The sequence below is a fragment of the Aquarana catesbeiana genome, linkage group LG05, assembly GCF_042186555.1.
Source record: "Aquarana catesbeiana isolate 2022-GZ linkage group LG05, ASM4218655v1, whole genome shotgun sequence".
NCBI classification, from domain to species: domain Eukaryota; kingdom Metazoa; phylum Chordata; class Amphibia; order Anura; family Ranidae; genus Aquarana; species Aquarana catesbeiana.
In genome coordinates this window covers 163386498-163406636 of record NC_133328.1, presented here as the reverse complement: position 1 = coordinate 163406636, position 20139 = coordinate 163386498, and the positions used below count along the sequence as shown (strand labels likewise).

Below are 20139 nucleotides of genomic sequence, written 5' to 3'. Positions count from 1 at the left end.
CCAGAGTCAGCTGATAGCGGGCTATTGCCTATCAGCTTATGTCACAGAGCTGCTTCTAATCTCTGACCATATTGTTGGGATCCAGCCAGCTGCCTGATTGACAGGTGGCTCCGGCTCTCAGCGTACGACTGAGAGCCAAGCCTAGCTGCTCCTGCCCCCTCCCCAGCCCTGCACTCCAGTAAACGCTGCAGAGGAAGAGCAGAGAGGGACTGATGACTGACAGTTACTGCTCTCCAAGCAAACTGGGAACTGACCGACCAGCAATCATGTGATCATGCCGGTCTTTGGCTTCGAGCCGACATGAGACAGCTGCAGCATAGAGGGGAGTACGTATGTGTTTTTATCTACCCCAAACTTCTCCTTTTTGGAGGGTTAGTTCAGCTTTACAAAAAAAACTCCTATCTACAGGTGTCTGTAGGCAAAAATAAACTGTGCAGCTCTGACCGACTAAAGTTGAATAATGCCCTTGCTATATGTGTAGGCCATTTTCATACTGTACCTCCTGAAGCTTGCTGGAATATTTCCTGGTCATTGCTAGGATGATTATAAACAAAATTTTGCCGCACTATTAGTGATAATGTACAAAACACAACAATGAAATACAATAGTGCAAAAAATGTAGTATAGAAATTGTGGAAATTCACTCAAAGTGCATATAATAAAAAATGACAGTCCTAATCAAATGATGCAACACTAATATGTGATGCAAGGTGTCCACTTGAGAGAAATCCCTTAATCACCACATAGACCATCACCAATGTAAGGAATGGACTTTTACCAGAGAAAGCGGACTCTGTTATGGAGTCAGATCGTCCTGTGAACCATATCCATCCAGTATATACTATAATAAAATGCTGGGGCTCATGTTGTTTGGTCAGGTTTCCATAGTGTCTCCTATTCCTAAATTGTATGTTAGGTTTGCGTGATAATGATTGTGATGCAAGATTCCACCAAAAATTAAAATAAAAATGTCCACAGTGTAAATCCATATCCAAATCCAAAGTGTAAAACTACTTGCATGTGAGTCATAACAGTGCTGTGCATATAAAACATTCCCAAACAATGTAGCAAGTACCTCCAGGTAGTACAGATAGTTCAAACAGGCGTGGTGACGTCAAACGCGTTTCGCCATAATTGGCATCATCAGGGGCATGATCACTATTAGTGCAGCAAAATTCTGTTTATGTATTTGATTGCACAGTGGGTGTGACTGTTTTTTGCCAGCAGCTTTTTTTGCACCCGCCAGCTCCTTTACTGTTATTTATATGTTATTGCTATGTTGTTAACTGAGGCCAGGTTGGGTACTGTTCACCCCCTCCATCACAGGAGTGGGCCTTTTCTCTGATTCAAGCCTCCTCACTTGCTCTCTCTCCCCTGAAGCAGTATCTCTGAGCTCAGCATTTTGAGAGCTCCCTCCAGTGATGGAGGAGGTGAGCAGTATTGACTAGGCCTCACTTAGCAACATCCTAGCGGTGTCCTGGGAGTATTCCAGTCAGGCTTCAGGAGGTACGTAAATGACCCACACCTATAGCAAGGGCATTATTCAGCTAGTCAGAGATTCACAGTTTGTTTTTTCTACAGACGCCCCTTATCTGCATAGGCAGGTTTTTTTTTTTTTTGTTTTTTTTTATATAGGTGAACTAACCTTTTAAGTTGTAGGTGGATGCAGGTGAGTGCATGCATCCAGCTTTTTGTAAAATTCTTGGACTATACTAGATGAATATCCCAGCAATGCACCCTTCATTTAGTTATGTGACAAGCCATGTAATCTCAAATTGGCTTGGATTGAAACTAAAACCTACTACACCAGTAGTGTAATCTTTGCCCATTCAGCTTTTTAGGGCTGGAGACTAAACAATATATGTGTTCTATCCTGATGTAAAGAACCTGAATCTGCCCAATCAGCGTGCTTAATTTTAACAGATGAGATAGCCCAGACTTCTGTGTTCAATTAAAGTGTTACTAAACCCAGGACTCTGCATTCACTATATCTGTTCTCCCACAGTACACAGAACATGGAAATCCAATTAGTATAGTAAATATAAACTGCCTGCCAAATGCCTTTTCTCATTAGCCGTATACAGTAATACCTTGGTTTGTGAGCATAATTAGTTCCAGAAGCATGCTTGTAATCCAAAGCACTCTTATATCAAAGCAAATTTTCCCATAAGAAATAATGGAAACTCAGATAATTTGTTCCACAACCATTATTTATATAAAAAATATCAAAATATGAGCAAAAGCTCATATTAATACAGTATAGTGTTGGAGAAAAAAAGAAGAATCAGTTTTAATGTAAAAAAAAAAATTACACTCACTTTGTTAAGGAGTCTGGCGCTTATCAATGTAAAGCCACTGTGTATATGTATAGTAAAGCTGCTGGTGTACAGTATACAGCGCTGTATATGGTCAGAGGTTTGGGGGCGATGGTGGCTCCCATCGCTTCCTGGAGAACTCGGAAACACTCGGGAACTGTTGACTTCACTTCCAGGTGCTCCGAACGCACGTTACACCCGCCCCACCCAGCTGGCAATCTGAGTGTCTCCAACAGCTTTACTGTTTATATACACAGCGGCTTTACATGGATGAACACCTTAACATTGTGAGTGGAGTTCTTTTGTTTTTACAGTAAAACTATTGCTCGTATATCAAGACAAACATTTTTTTAAAATGTTGCTCTTCTTTCATAACGCTTGTATACCGCATTACTCGTAAGCCAAGGTATTACTATATAGCAGTCTTGTGATTTCCATCAGTGTCCAGCCGAGCTCTGATTAAAGCTCGTAGGAGGAGTTTTTTAATTCTCCTCTGACTGGCCTGTTAGGCTGCATGACCCCTGACCCTCTGTCTGAACAGTGCTGATTGGCCCTGTGCCAAACACATACACCCTCCCCTCCAAAAAAAAAAAAAATCTCTCTAGCAATACACACCAAACCGAGCATGTGCAGAGTCAGGAGATGGTTTGGGGGCTGTGGAAGAAGGGGAGGATCACAGAAGACAGGATCAAACTGCCTTTTTAAATAATGCGCAACATTGACCCCTTAGGTTCCACAGTGAGTGTAACAAGCATGCTTTGCTGTATATACAGACTGATTTTACTGTTGTGGGTTTAGTAACACTTTAAGTGATGCCAACAACATTCTTTCTCCCCAGCATAACATTGAATTCTCTGTCTGGACCCTGAGACTTCAGAGGCAGTGAGCACAACATGAAAGTAGAACATAAGCCCTTTTTTTACCAAAAATTGGAGTTCTAGGGAACAGTTTGCACCGGCAGCATAGACCACAACTCTGCTGTGTCATTTTAATAAAGGGAAACGCCCCCCAATGTTTTGTTTAGTAGAGTGGGGAAGGATTATAACCTCTGTGTCCCCACTGAGGACATTCCTCCCTATTTCCTGTGAGGTAACCACAACTGAGTCAGGAAGGTCTCGCCAGTGGTGAAACAAACCGCAGCAAAACTGTGACATATCTTTTAGCCAGATTCTGGATTCAGTTCTACTTTGCATTGCAACACTCATACACAAAGCTGCAAAATATTCTCATAGATCTGCAAAAGAAAGAGAGAAAAAAAAAGTTTATTTAAAGGAGGTGAATTGGAAAAGCTATGTTCTTGGTACACTGTATGACTTTTACTTTTCAATAAGTTGTCACCCTTTCACTGAGGCTCTGGTTATTATTAGACTGCTAAAAATAGCTTGCAGTTTATTACTGTTTGACTAAGAAGTACACATAGAGTATTGCTGCTGTTGGCTGACCTTTACTCTGGCAATAAAAGTTCAAAGTCTTGCTTTTAGATTTGATTTGGTTATTGGTAACGTATCTTCATTGCTAATTCATAATGCAATCTTTAAGAGAACCAGTCACAACATCAGGAATCTGAACACCCAAAGTGACACTAAACCATATCCTTATTCTTAAAAAAAGAAAAAAAAATGACACATACCGCCGTTTGCGTTTATTAAACCCACACACTCACCTGTCCCACGATCCAGCGATGCGGCCACCCGAAGCCTCGGTTCTCTCCCCAGCATCACTAGTGTGGGCACCCGGCTGTGACAGCTCGCGGCTTCGTAGCCGGGTGTGCAGTGCGCATGCGCGAGTCCCGCTGTGCATCCTAAATGGCCGAACAATCTTCTGGGACCTGTGACGTGTCCCAGGAGGGGGAAAGGAGAAGTGGGAGCTGGGTACCTGTCAAAACTAGGTACCCACTCCCCCCCCCCCCCCCCCCCAAAAAAAATGACAGGATGTTTGAAGTCCTTAAAGCGTAAGTTCCACTTTTGGGTGGAACTCTGCTTTAACCGCTTCAGCCCCGGAAGATTTTACCCCCTTCCTGTCCAGAGCACTTTTTGCGATTTGGCACTGCGTCGCTTTAACTGCGCGGTCGTGCGACGCACCCAAACAAAATCCTTTTTTTCTCACAAATAGAGCTTTCTTTTAGTGGTATTTAATCACCTCTGTGGTTTTTATTTTTTGCGCTATAAAAAAAAAAAAAAGCGACAATTTTGAAAAAAAAACACATTATTTTTTACTTTTTGCTATAATAAATATCCCCCAAAAATATATAAAAAAAATGTTTTTCCTCAGTTTAGGCCGATATGTATTCTTCTACATATTTTTGGTAAAAAAAAAATCGCAATAAGCGTATATTGATTGGTTTGCGCAAAAGTTATAGTGTCTACAAAACAAGGGATAGTTTTATGGCATTTTTATTAATTTTTTTTTTACTAGTAATGGCGGCGATCTGCGATTTTTATTGGGACTGTGACATTATGGCGGATACATCGTACAATTTTTACACATTTTTGGGACCATTGGCGTTTATACAGTGATCAGTGCTCTAAAAATGCATTAATTACTGTAAAAATGTTACTGGCAGGGAAGGGATTAACACTAGGGGGCGATCAAGGGGTCAATGTGTTCCCTAGTGTGTGTTCTAACTAAAGGGGGAGGGGACTGTGTAGTGGAGATGACAGATCCCTGTTCATACTCTGTATGAACAGACAATCTGTCACTTCTCCCCTCAGAGAAGCGGCAGAAACAATGTGTTTACTCACACAGATCCCGGTTCTCCGTGTGCCCCGAAGCGATTGCCGGAGCCCAGCGGTGATCGTGACCACTGGGCACTCGCATCGGCTCCGTGGGTGAGCCGGGGGCGCGTGCCCCCCTAGTGGACAAAAGCGGAACCGACGTAACATGATGGCAATTCGCACAGCCGAGCCATGTTGTCGCAGTACAACTGTATTTCTGTCTTCTGCTTTGGCTTTTTCTTCTGACAAGTTTTCCTGACAACAAGAGAAAAATGGTGACCGTAAGGATCTCCAGCTGACTGACAGCCTCAGCTCTGTTCTTGTGTGTTGTGTCAAGGGGCTGTGTCCCTTTCCTCCAATCAGCTCTCAGAGCTCTCCTCACTGAGCTCTTCAGAGCACAATTTCAGTTCTATGCCCCTTTTTTTTCTGACAGCTCGGACAAGCTTTCTAAATTCTGGACTTTGAACAGCTGAAGTGAAGAGTTCAGATAAACAGGTACAATTTATGTAGGAGGATTTGCTTCATCTCTGTGTATCACCTGAGGGCAGTCATGTCACTGGGTATATGTAAAGGTTTACAACCACTTTCATGTCCCTGTAATCTATTTTTCATGAAATGATTTCATACTGTGTTTTTTTTTTTTTTTTTTTTTTTTTTGCATCATTTTCAAAAAGTAGTATGGCTAAAGCTTTTTTTTTTTTTTTTTTTTTTTTTTTAAACCATACTTCTCTTCTGGGTCACAGGAGTGCACTTACTTTTGCTCTCCTGACATAAGAATCCGCGGACAACGGGCTAAAGCAGTCGCTGCTCTCTGCTCAGAGCTAACTGAGAACTGAGTGATCAGTAGTGATGTGACCCCTTAGTTCTTGGTGTTAGAGCCAGTGTTCTATCAAAGTGCATCTCGATGATCTCGTCACTCCAGCTGATAAGTTGATCAATTGGCATGATGTCAATACTGCGCAGAGCATCGGAGGCATTATCTGACGATCTGCAAAGGGAGAATGTAATCGTGCAATGCACTGAAATCCGCCTGTCTTTGTGATCGGTCAATTCTCCCGCATGAGCAGAGAGGCAGGCAGAATCTGACAATTACATTGTCCCTTTGCAGATCGTTGGATAATGCTTCCGACGATCTGCGCATGTGCAGTGTTGACATCACACCAGCTGATCAACATATCAGTTGGTATGACGTTGTGTCCTGCGCATGTGCAGATCGTTGGAGGCATTATCCGACGGGGATGCACTAGTCGATAGAAAACCGTCAGGGGACAGCTGCAGCCATCAAGATGAGTATATACAGTATTTACATTTTTTTTTTTTCACGAGAGGGGTGGGACTATGTTCCTATATACCAGGGGTAGGCAACCTGGGGCCCTTCAGCTGTTGTGGAACTACATTTCCCATGAGGCATTGCAAGACTGGCAGTTACAGTTACTCCCAGAGGAATGATGGGACTTGTAGTTCTGCAACAGCTGGAGGGCCCCAGGTTGCCTACCCCTACTATATACTGTAAAGACCATGGAGAATGAATGTAGCCACCCTGTAACAAAAATGCAGCTTTGAAGGGCATTCAACTTTTTTTTTCCTTTTTCTAAATGCCGCTTCATGTTGGCCTTTGTGTCCATTCACACATCGGCGTTTAGAGGCAGTAAAAAAAAAACATCACTTGCACAATTCAGGAGATGAGCGTTTCGGCATAAAAAGCGCCTGACATGTGAAAACATACCTATACCCTAAGGTATGTTTAACGCTTGAGCATTCATTCTTTCATTCCAATAGCAAGAATAAATTATTATATTTGCCTATGGAATGCATGAAGGCTCAAATGGGTAAAGCACCTAAACGTGTTTGCAGAACATGTCTTTGGGTGCATATTTTTACACTGCTTTTCTTCTGCCAGTTGAAAAGGCATTTAGAAGAGTGGGGCAATCACCCAGTGCGCATGAGGCCTAACATTATCAGACACGGAACTACAGGATTGTAATACTGTTCTGCACACTTAGGATATAGCATATGTCGGCATGAGAAAGGGTATTTGGCAGAGCAGTTACGGCCAGATTTCATGGATCTTTCACTTGCAGTATCCAAGGTTATCCTAAATAGGAGGACACATCCAAATCTTTTATAGGTGGTAAGCCTACATTTATAACTAAATAGTTAGATTCTTGTAGTAGCCCAATTGTGAATGGTTCTCTTTAAACCTGACCTCAGATAGCTTAATTAATACAGAGTTAAAAAATATACATGGAAACTTTATCTACCAAAGGATTTGTAATTCTGTGCAGCCTCTCTTGTGTAGCACCTCTACCAGATAACCATATTCTTCAAAGCTTCAAAATGTGTGAAAAAAGTGGGTAAAGAGTCCCAGCATGCTAATTGGACAGAGAAGCCAAATTAGACACGGACCCTCTTGTAGCCTGAGCTCATTGTACTGACCCTTGCAGTCTGATTGCCATGGTACAGGGGATTACAGAAGGATTATAGCCAGACAAATTCAGGTGCTAATGCTAGTTGCATTTAAAAATGCATTTAAAGAAGAGCTCTGGTAATTTCTTTTTTTTTTTTTTTTTTTTGGCCACGCAATATGGCTGTGCCCGCAGTGCATGGGTTGAATTCTCGTTTTGTCCAGGGGTGTACAGAAATGTTATACTTACCCAATCCTTCGATTCACCAGAAAACAGCATTCCCCCATGTCCAGTGGTGGACTGTTCCTGCCGTCTCCATGTCCAGAGCCGGTCTATGGGTGTGATGGCGTCAGGAACAGTCAATGTACAAGTACGCTAGCGCATGCGCAGGGGGTCAGGAGTTTCAGGGACCGGTCTTGCTCTTGGAGGATTGGGGGATTAGGTAAGTATATCTCCGCTCTCCTCACCTCTAGACAAAAATGAGCACTGCATGACAAAAAAATGTTTTTCTATTTGGAATATATATAATTATTTTTTCTTACTTTAAAGAATGTAGAACTGCTTCAGATGGTGAGATGTTATCTGCCTGGGCTTCAGCTATAGCCTTTTAGTAATTGTCCATCATATACCATGCATTCAAATTAAGACAGGCCATACATTATGCAATTTTCCATCCTTCAGCCCGTGACCAGTGTTGATGGGCGAATCCCTCCTGCAGCGCTATTGTGTTCTACCGGTGGGGAGCACTTGGGAGGCTTCCTCACTGGTAATATTCAGTGATCAGTGTTGCTGGCTATAGCTGCTGGTAAGGTTCGCGAGAGAAGGAAAACCAGACATGCTGGTTGTACTGAAGTTGATGGGTCAACTTCAGTATAACCAGCCTGCCCATAGACGGATCAATGAAACCACTGAATTTTGATTAGTCTATGGCCGGCTTAAAGTACCATGTGTTTTTCTCTAGCTACCCTCTGAAACAGTATCTTATCTTCCGTCATTATGGGTTATGACAAGCATCATTTGAGAACTGCTGTGTCTTCTAAATCGCTTTCCTCTAGTTTTATTTATACAAGTTTCATTATAGTTCACAGGCCACCTTCAGTATATAAGGTCTTTCTCTTTAATAGGTCAGTGTATACTACACTTACCAAGTGCTAAGTTAATCACTCATCTTGGCACATTTGAAAAGGTTTGGCATATGCCCTGAATAATCTTTCCTCCGAGGTCATCTTGGGCATGCTCTTAACTGTGACAGAACTTCCTTCCAAGTTAATTTCTCATATAACCAGTAATTATGTTGGCTATAAACCTAGCAAAAAAACAAAAAAAAAATCTTTTGATCACAAAAATGGCCATACAGAGCAAAGTGACATACCAAAAACAGTCTTTATTGAAGCCATGAACATATTAAAGTGATGAAGGACTGTTTGTTTTTTTTTTGTTTTTTTAAATGTTATACTTGGGGCCCCTTTCACACTTGTGTGACTTTTTCTGCGACTTTGGACATCAGAGTTGCATGACAAGTCGTACTTATGATTTCCAATGATAACCATTAATATCTGTTGCGACTTCAAGTCGTTCCTGTACTGCTTTGGTCCGACTTTGATGCAAGGTGAGGTCCATAGACCTCAAGTTTACACAGCCATTCCCTGAAATCGCATCCGCAAAATCGTGCGACTTTCAAGTTGCGGTAATGTGAAAGGGGCCTTTACCTGTTCTGTGTAGTGGCTTTACACAGAGCAGTCCTGAGCCTCCTCTTTTCAGGTTCCCTGCTGCCTCTCCTGGCTTCCGAGCCACTGCTGTGTGTCCATTCTCACACTGAGTGTGGCTCAGCCCCACCCCCGCTCTGTCCTCATTGGCTCACTGGCTGTGATTGACAGTAGAGGGAGCCAGTGGCTCCTACTGCTTTCTCGGCCAATGAGGAGAGAGAGAGTCCCCAGAGAGCTGAGGCTCTCATGCACATTGCTGGATTTGGATGGGCTCAGGTAAGTTTTAGTGGGGGCTGGGGGCCCTGCTGAACACAGAAGGTGTTTTTGTTTTGTTTTTTACCTTTTATGTATACAATGCATGAAGGTAAAAACCTTGAGCCTTTTATAACTACTTTAAAACTTGTTGGTAGGTTGCTGTAATCCTTGTGATTATTTTTGTGCTCAAAAGCTGGTTGAAATTTCCTAAACCTTAGCTTGGCCAGTATCAGAGTTCAGCTGTCTATATTCTTGCACTTCCCTGCAAGGTGGAATATAAGAAACAAAATGTGTCCAATGTAAAAAATGTGTATTTTTGTATGATTTTTTTTTTCTTTTTTTTTCTTTTGATACAGCATATTTATTTCTTTATTTTTTGTTTTTTTTAGGCAATCCGTGGTGCTGGCCATTATGTGTTTGCTGACCAGCCAGAAGATTTCAATCAAAAAGTAACCGAAATTTGTGATTCTGTGGACTAACCTAGGAATCTTGTTCTGAAGAGTCTTTTCTGCATACGTTTTTCAAAGTAACGCAAAGAGCTCGCGGATTGCTCCCTTGCCCTGTGTATCGGTGCTTTTCCTTGCAAGACAGTTGCACACTTGAACCAGAATTGTGCCTTTTTTGTAGGAACGGATTTTAGACATAGCACTGTACAGCTTTTACAAGTTTCCAAAGTGTTTATATTTATATTGTTGAATTTCAAAAGAACTATATTTACTTTTTTCATATACATAGGTATATATATATATTTACAGAGCCATATAGTATCATTTATAAGTTTTAAACTGGAATATAATAGGCCTTGCGCCAAACGACTCCAAGGATTTATTTATCCGAATATATTTTGTTTGTGTGACTGTGACTCCACGCATGTTGTGACAAAGCTGAATTGTACGTACATTGCTGTATTTATTTTTGTAATGTTGAATAATCATTCTGTGTGTGCCAAGTACTGAATGTGAGTTGTATGCCTGGGAATCTGGGATATGTGGTGAGGCGTCCGAAATTCAGCAAGGTTTGCATGAAAGCACTACCAGCATTTCATATAATAGATAACCATTATCAATACCACAATGACTGCAATAAAAATCTAAAATTGCGACGTATTTAAACCTTTTTTAATGTACTATTAAATTAATCTATTTTCTTTCTACAAACAAGTAAACTAAAGTATGGTATACATGTACAGAAATTTTCCCGGGACAGCAGGAACTGGACGAATTTCAGTCTGTGTACTGCTGTCTGTACAACAGAAGCCCGAACGGTCATGCTGGAAGGCTAGCATTTGATTGGCTGCAGGACTGATTAGTGTATTTAGGGGGGGGGGGGGGTCTCTGGTCCCTGTCCCTGTTGTCAGCAAACAAAAACAAAGTGGGAGAGATCCCTGCATCAACAAGGATATGTGATTTTTTTTTTTTTTTTTTTCCCTCAAACTAAAAGAAAAAAACTCCATGAGTATGCCCAGCTTAATGTGGGGTACACACTATTAGCCATTTGCAGACCGCCTGCCGTCGTTTGACTGCAGCAGAATGGCTCCCCTGCGCAAATCGCCGTAGCTGTACAGCAGCCGCTTTAAGGGGTATAGGGGACGTGTGTGCGTCACGGATGCGTGTGCCCAGCGACCGTGATGTCCGCCGGGCACCGGCGATCACTCCTGACAGAGCAGGAACGTGGATCTGTGTGTGTAAACACACAAATCCACGTTCTGTCAGGGGAAAGGGCACATATCGTGTGTTCTTAGTATCCCAGTCAGTTCCATCCACCCACAGTTAGAACACACAGTGAGGGAACACATTTAACTCCTTGATCGCCCCTAGTGTAAACCCCTTCCTTGCCGGTGACATTAATACAGTAATCAGTGGCTATTTACAGCTCTGATCTCTGTATAAATGTCAATGGCTTCAAAAAAAGTCCCGATAAAAATCGCAGATCGCCGCCATTACTAGTAAAAAAAAAAAATAATAAAAATGCCATAAATCAATAACTTATTTTGTAGGCGCTATAACTTTTGCGCAAATCAATCAATATACGCTTATTGCGATTTTTTTTTTTTTTTTTTTTTATACCAAAAATATGTAGAAGAATACATATCTGCCTATTTGTTTTTTCATTTTTTTCATTTTTTTTTTTTTTCAAAATTGTCGTTTGTCTTTTAATGTTTATAGCGCAAAAAATAGAAACAGCAGAGGTGATCAAATACCACCAAAAGAAAACTCTACGTGTGGGAAAAAAAGGACATCAATTTTGTTTATGTACAGCGTCGCACGGCCGCGCAATTGTCAGTTAAAGCAACGCAGTGCCGTATCACAAAAAATAGCCTGGTCAGGAAGGCGGTAAATTCTTCCGGGGCTGAAGTGGTTAGAAAATCCTCGCTGTTTTACAGCAAATCGGAACCGATGAACAAAAGTTTGTACGAAAATTCTCGTACGACAAAGGCTTTTTTTTTTTTTTTTATTTATTTTGATTATTGTTTTTGATCATGCGCAGTCTTTCTGATTTTTTTTTTTTCTTGTATGGAAATCGTACGAAAGCTGTACACATTAAACGAAATTCATTTGTTCTGTTCCTGTTCAAGAAATATTTTGGAGTTTCGAGAATTTTCATCGGAATCGGCTGTCTAAAGTTGTGTACACACTATACGCAAATCGTACGAAAGTTCATCAGACGGAAATGTTCACCTGATTTTCTTATAGTGTGTACGAGCCTTAAGAGAGTATCCCTACTATAAAGATATCGTTTTAGCAGCTTGGAGGCGTTCTTGTTTAATTTGTATCTATGGCTTACCTAGGATAAGCAAATACAGTCTCCGATTGTGGCTTTGCTAATCCAGGGAAAAACTGCCTTGTTACAAATTAAGCTTTTCATGAACAGGCTGGACTAATGTGGCACAAGGATTTTAGTAGATTGGAAATGATCCCTGAATAATACTCAGTTTAACTTTACCTTAGTTTGTGTTGAGTTATCTCCTAATTACTACCAGTGAGGTAGTTTAGCGTAGCTTCAAAAAGATGAAGCAAAATCCATTCTGATTGCCACCTCACTAGACATTATTTATTTTTTTGCATGCAGTGAATAAAGTATGCCATAGTATGCAATATTTTCTTCTTTTGCCAGGAAATAATTGGCAGTGGTACTAGGGTCCTTCTGAGAGTTGTGGGGTAATGAAAGTTGGAATTCTTCCTGTGCATTTGACAGGACCATGTATACTCCTCTCTCTCTCTCTCTCTCTCTCTCTCTCTCTCTCTCTCTCTCTCTCTCTCTCTCTCTCTCTCTCTCTCTCTCTCTCTCTCTCTCTCTCTCTCTCTCTCTCTCTCTCTCTCTCTCTCTCTCTCTATATATATATATATATATATATATATATATATATATATATATATATATATATATATGAATAGTTATGTGGGGTGGGGTATACACTATACGTTTTTTTATTTGGTTTTTTTTCTTCTGTTCAACCTGGTGGGCTGAACAGAAAAAACATCCTCCGCTGAACTATTGTGTTCTGACCAGGGGACTTGGGCCTAATGTCGACCGGTTCCTGCTGAACCGACAGTTCTCGGCCCATGTGTACGCAGCCTTAGGAGATCCTCAGATGTCACACTGCTTTTTGATTGTTTGCCTTGTTTAAAAAAAAATAAAATTAGATCGCTTTGAGTTCTGTACTGGGTTTTGTGTCAGCTTTGCATACAGTAGACCGGCAATGATCTAATCATTCAAACATGTATCTGTTAAAGGTATTTTAATGTTTTGGGCAGAATTACATTTTAATCTGAAGCTTATTCCATTGCGTTAAGTAAAGAAAGCACTGCATTGGTGTAGATGCTGTTACCTAACCAGTACAGTTGAGTAATAAAAAAAAAACCTTTTCTTTTCTTTATTTTTTTATTTATTTTTTTTTTGGGTGTTCCTTATTGCTTTTTATCCCTGCCTTGGTAGCTTATGATCACTGGTAGCATCAGTGGTATTCAAATATATGTTCTTATAGGGTGATGTTTAATTTGCATCCCTTAAAGTGTTACTAAAGTCAAATTTTTTTTGTTTTTATTAAAAGTCCGAAGGTTATTTTATCTTAATGCATTAGGCTAAAAAAACCTTCTGTGTGCAGGAGCTCCCCTCAGCCCCCCTAGATTTCTTGAAGATGTTTAGATTACAGAGTAACTTCCCATGGGATTTATCATTTATCTTCCTGATTCTCCCACTTTTAAACTGGCAACTTCAGTTCCCACTTAAGAATCCAGTGGATCTGCAAGAAAATAAGTTTGCATTTTTAGATTGGAACTCCCGGGTATATGGCAAGTGCGAAGTTAAAATACATACGCTGTGCAACTTGGAACCCTCTGTTTATTAGACAGAGAAACAAATCCAAATACATGCTTACGAGCTACAGAATTTTTTTTTTGTCAGTACTGATTGTAATTCTCATGCCTTTTGCCACGCGGTGCAACTAGTAACCCTCTGCTAATTAAAAAGAGAAACTGATTTATTGTCCATTGAGCATGCTTAAACATTAACTCCAATTTTGTTGAGAATTAAAAAACCTCATCTGGGTGATTAACATGCATTGCAGGAATATAAAAAAAAAAACACTTTGTAGCAGATTTCTTCATTTTTGTTGCTCTGATAAAAAATCTATTAAATGTGGTGCTACCTCCAAAGTGCAAAAGATATGTGCAAACAGCATTAGATAAATGGCATAGCATTAAAAGCAATTGAAAATGTTAACCCTGCTGGGTAGTGCCCCGAAATCACTGGTGCTGAAAAAAAATAATACAATAACTTGCTATATGTGGAATCCGCACAGCACTTTAGTGAAAATTGATATAATGAAACGTGAAAACTGTGTCCAATAAATGTAATCAGATAAAACACATAGTAAATTAGCAAATATCATGCTGAAAATCCTCTCCAATCAAAGTACATGTAAAAAAAAAAAAATTATATATATATAGAAGAAAATTTTGCTCAGGGTCCAATCAGTATTAAAGAGGGCCCTGATGTGTGTGTGTGTGTGTGTATGTGTATATGTATATATATATATATATATATATATATATATATATATATATATAAATCGTTATCCATACTTACCGTAATTTTACTTTCCTGGATCCTCCTAATGTCAACCTACAATGGGTCAGCTCCTCCCCTCCGTCCCCCCTAGGACAACCTTTAACTTGGCCTATAAGGGCTACCTTCTCCCCTCAGCCCATGTTCTAAATGAGACCTTGCAATGACTTTGGGTTGGGAAGTCCACGGCTGACAAGAGGAGGATCCAGGAAAGTAAAATTACTCATGTCAGCCTACAACGGGATATAATTTAGCAATGCTTTTAACATAGGGAGGAAAGAGAGCCATAAAGAGACCACTCCAATATCTGCTTGCAAAAGATCAATTTTTAATGAGCAACTGCTGCCGCAATTACCGAAGACCCAAACGCCTGTGAAGATGAAAGAGTCACATCCACTCTATAATGGCAGATAAACGTCTTGGCCGCACTCCAACTTGCTGCCTTGCAAACCACCTCCGCTGACACTTTTGCACGTGCCGCCCAAGAAGCAAGCCACCATGCCTTGTTGAATGAGCTTTCAATTCCCTGGCGTAGAGAGCCCCTGTAATCTGTAAGCGATCTGAATCATTTTGATAATCCAGGCCGACAAAATCCTGGGTGGTATGGCACATCCTTTTCATTGGCTATTTAGGAAGATGAACAAGTTCTCCTGTTTTCTAATCCCAACTCTTCGTTCTATGTATGTCGAGAGGGACCTGACCAAATCCAGTTTCCTCCATTCGTCGTTCATACCTTGTTTGGGAAATGCCGAAAGAACAGATTCCCAATTCATATGGAAGGTCATGGACACCTTTGGCAAAAAGCTTGGAACTAGTCTCAGAATTATCTTGTCTGGTAGGATTAGACAGGCTCCTTCACTGACAAGGCACACAACTCTCAAACCCTCCTGGCACAGGCAATAGCCGTTAAAAAGATGGTCCTTAAAGTCAGGTGGAATAAGGAACAAGAGGAAATGGGATCAAACGGTGAATCCATTAAGGCCTTTAAAACGAGTCAAATCCCACTTGGGAAAATAATGAAGGCCTAACCTTCATTGCTGCCTTCAAGAACCGGATGATCAGGTAATTAAATGCCCACCTATGATTGGACATTTTGAGTCCAGACTGAAGAAAGTCTAAAACATTAGATACCAATAGGGATAAAAGATTACATCTCTTTTCTTTTGCCATCTGCAGGAAAACCTTCGATCTTCTGAATGGACGAAAAGGCTGACTTTGCCTCCTTCTCTCTTGGGAGATAAGGCCCAATTTACCCCGGAAACTCTCTGAATGCAAACGAAAGCTTTCCATCATAGGGAACTGAGCATAAACTGTGTTTCGATGCATTATCTGCTGCCCGATGTTTTAACCATAAGGCCCTTCGCGCTGTAACAGAATTGGACTGTAATCTTTGCCGTCATTCGAACTTTGTCAATTTCAGCGTCTGCTAGAAAATCTACTGCTAGCTTGATGAACTGTAGGAGTGAAGAACCAACTCCCCTCTACTCACCTCTCCCAATACCCAGGACCCACACTCCGAGACCCAAACTTTCAGGGTTGCAGCCAGGGGTCTTAAGGCTATGGTTGGCCTGTATGCCGCCCCCACCACTGTGTATATCGTTTTCAAGTCTGTGTCCTACAAGGCCGCATCTCTGGCATTAAGAGGGTATAGCTTTGATGCTCTATTATGCTCTATTATGGATGTTAATCTTTTTATCCGGCTTTGCCCATTCTTTCTCCAAAATTTCCTGTATCTCGAAAATAAGTGGACTTCTTCAGGTCAGGGTAATATTTTCTCTGTTTCTTATGCAGAGATTTTTCTTCATGCCAACTCATAGCCTCCTTTACTGCATCCACCAAAGTGGGAATTGGAACAAAGTCAAAAACATGATTTCTCAGACTATCCTCTGAATCTGACGAATAACTATTATTGCTATTGCCAAAAAAACTTTCCTCAGGAGCAGCTGCTTCTGCATCATCCTGGGGGAAGAGGCTGCCTGGTCTCTATGTATTGAACCTCTTGACTCATGACTCAGACCGTCTCATCGTTTCACCTTTTGAGCATCCACTACTGAATCCCTTGCAGCATCTTTCAGGCAGGAGTCACACAACTGCTTCCCTGGTAATGCTTGTTTTGAGCAAGCCCAACAGGTAGCCTCGTCCGCGGACTTCTCTGAGGAGGAAATTATCCTCCTGCTATATGGTCTTCTGACGTTTTTAACTTTGGGCCGTTACGAGATGTTCTGGATTGGGTCTGCATGACTGCCACAAGCCACTACTGGCGATAACGAAGCAGATTGTGCTCTGGCCGCGTGCTTGCTTTTTCTAGGAAGCCTTGCGGTGACGAGATCTCCCACGGATCAACTCTTGCTTAGAGGTGGAAGGTTCAGCATTATCCCACACCAGAGTTTCCACTCTGTGGCAAAAAACAGAGGAGAGCACTCTTTTAAATAAAAAAAGTAAACAAAATCATCTCTTCATCCTACCTTTCCATTCCAAGCTTCAGTTTTCAGGGGCTGGTGGCTAAGCAACAACAGTAGGGGGCACTATAAGTAGAAAATACCAATGAGCCAAGAAATGTATAGTCTGAAAGTTACATGTTTGTAAATGCAGTCCCCTTCTCCCCACCACTAACTCACCAAGCACAGGCCTGACGGAGATATGCTGCTCTCACTGAGCCGGTCAGGACGTCTCCTAGAAGCGGAGACACCTGACCAATGAGCAGACGGCGTCGTGCCGACTCCATAGCAACGCAAGAAGCTGTCCGCCCCGCCTTTCCCATTCACTGCCCGCCAAGTCACCAGCCATGCCGAGGGAGACGACTGCCCCCCCCCCACGCCATGACAGCAAGCCCACTGACTCCTCTGCACCCGATTCACCACAGTTTCCCGCCGCCAGCTTCATTAGCAGTTTTTTTTTTAAACTGCCATCCAATACAGTAGTAACCAGCTATTAGCTGGTATAAGCAAATCTCCAGCCCGCTGTAGGCTGACATGAGAAATCCCTGCACCAAGGGAACCCGCAGCCCAGGGAGATTTACAGTCCTGTAAGGGGGGATCTTCTGATCACAGGAGAGGCTGAAAACCTGGGCAGGATATGGATTTTAAAAGGAGGAAAGAAAAAAAAATTGTCGGGAGCGAGGATGAAAAAAGAACATGGACTAAGGGGAGAAGGTAGCCCTTATAGGCTAAGTTGAAGGTTGTCTTAGGGGGATCAGAGGGGCAGAGCTGACCCATTGTAGGCTTACATGAGGAGGTTCCAGGAAATTATATATAATGATTAGTAGGAGAATGTGAAGTATAAAATCCAAGTGCAAATGGACATCAACTCTTAAAGTCTTGTGGTCACACTCCCTTTCACCATCCAGAATCCACTGAAAGCATGTCCTAGCAACTCACCTCAATTAGAGACCACAAGGGTGTAACAGGGCTTTCGGTATGTAAAATCCTTGCGGCAAATCACAATCTAGTCTCCTTTCCTCAGATCACAGACCAGGGGTGGGATGATTGGGGCAATATTTTGATGGTTAATCAGTGGGGGCCATATGAGATAAAGGAAATCTCCATAGTGAAATATTTAGTAAAAACAGGAGTTTAATCAACAGTAGTAACTTGCATAAAGGTACACAATCTGCAACCGGAAGTGACGTCCCCCAGCTCCTCTGTTGATCTGTTGTCACAGATCACTAACTTTCTCCTGAAAGTTTGCTCTGTTTGTTTCACCATGTCCTGTGGATATGTAATCTGAATGGGAGGGTCTTGTTCATTATCACTTGGTGCACTCTCAGCATTCTAATAAAAAAAGCTGCGGGGTCTGCATCCTTATTAGAAGTATTTAACCCTTGGAGTATCTCAACAAAACCTTTTTTTACACTAAAAAAAAAAAAAATGGTTTATTTTCTTTTTAATATAAATATACAATTTAGAAGTAATTGTACAAAAACACTAATGTAGTGCTCTACGATTGGGCCTTCTTGCCTACGTTTTGGGGCCTTCTTGCCTGCACACAGTTTCTAAGTTTCTTTCTGAAATCTGGTTCTTTATAATCCACCTTAATGTTACACCTCATGCTCTTCCATTGAAAGAGATTGTTTTATTGGGCACAAGTCATGAATCAAAGAATTTGGGAGCCTGCATGATTACTTCAGGTTCATCTCTAGATTTTTTTTTTTCTTTCTTTGAATGGGTTTCTGACAGTGAAAGAAAAGATTTCATTGCTTCATTACTTGAGCCCAACAAACAAATAGCATCAGAAATGCCGATCTGCGGAGCCTGCATGCTTACCACTGCAGATTGAAAGGGAAAGGAATTTTTAATAACATTAAATTACAACATAACTTGTGTAGCAATTGTATCTGCTATATATTTTTTTTATTTGTTGTATTTTTTTTCCTGCAAAAGTGGAGTTGCCAATTTTAAAGCATAAGGACATATGAAGTTGCATAGCTGAACCAGAAAAGAGATACTTTGCCTGTATAACAGTGTATGCAATGTACCAAAAGTGTGTAACTCACAGGAATAGCCATTGAGAATTTCAAACCCTTTTGCAGATAAAACTACACATACAATATTTATTTTATTTGCGTAATTAGCCATTTGTCTAGAATTCCACTTAAAATGGACAAACTGAAGGAAAAGGTTTGACTGTCATTTGCACAATATAATCCCTGGGTTGGGGGGTGCATTCAAATTGTTGCAAAAAAAAAAAAAAGCAATAACATATTTTAAAATTGCACATTTTTATCGGGTACCCTAGTTAGACATTCGTGAACGTCTTAATTGTTAAACATTTGTTCAAAGTTTTGTTGTCCTAACCATTTTTACCACTTATTGTGTATATATAGTTTTATACGTTTTTGGTTGTAGTGAGTATAACGGATACACATTTTTCAGGTATTTCAGAATAGCTGCTATGGTGAGATGGAAGTCACTGGAGTAATAATAAAACAACTTCATTTTATAATGTAGTGTTCATTTCACCCAAAAGAGATCTATTGTACTCTTTAGGAAATCATTACTTTGCAGCGAGGTGTTTCCATAGCGACCTGCCTCCAGGTTTTGGAGTAGAACTTTTATTTCAGAGTGGAAATGAAATTCACTGCCTGGAAGTTGAAGTGTAAAAAATGCACCTTGCTGTTCATAAATAAGAAATGTGACGACTAAATGCAGAAGCCATTTTGTCAGCCAAATATGCAATAGTGTGTATATATTTTTTAAATTTAAATATAGAACATATATTAAGGCTTTTTGTTCTCTTTAGAAGAAAGGTTGCACAATACGTTTTTGGTTTTCTGTTATATTATAACTATGAAAATGTATATTTAGCTGTCTTCTCTGTGAATGCTTAAATTTCATGCTGAATGACAACCATAGTATTGAGTTCACAGAATATGGTCCAGTATATTAAATAACTAGCTTAATGTAGCATTGTTGTTATCAAATACAATAAAATGTTTAAATTTGAGCCTTTCATTCTTTTATTCTGATTTTTTTTTTTTTTTTGTGCATTGAGCAGTTACAGTGGGGGACAAAAAAGTATTTGATCCCCTGCATAGGTGTATTTTAAATGATAGAGACAGAATTTCAACCAAAAATCCAGGAAAAAAAACACATGATACAAATGCTATAAATTGAGCTGCAGTTTGCAAAATAAGTATTATCCCCAAGCAAAACATGACTTAGTACTTGGTGGAGAAACC

At 40.7% G+C, this 20139-nt stretch overlaps 1 protein-coding gene across 2 annotated transcripts in view; it reads left to right on the top strand.

Annotated features, from left to right (window-relative positions):
- The window catches only part of ABHD5 (abhydrolase domain containing 5, lysophosphatidic acid acyltransferase), a 67898-nt gene extending 47994 nt beyond the window's left edge, over positions 1-19904 (top strand). For both annotated transcript variants that reach the window (XM_073630306.1, XM_073630305.1), the window contains exon 7: positions 9785-19904. In XM_073630306.1, the coding sequence (XP_073486407.1) occupies positions 9785-9874 (90 nt within the window). In that variant the 3' untranslated portion in view covers positions 9875-19904. The remainder of the gene's footprint in view (positions 1-9784) is intronic.
- Positions 19905-20139: the final 235 nt, after the last annotated feature.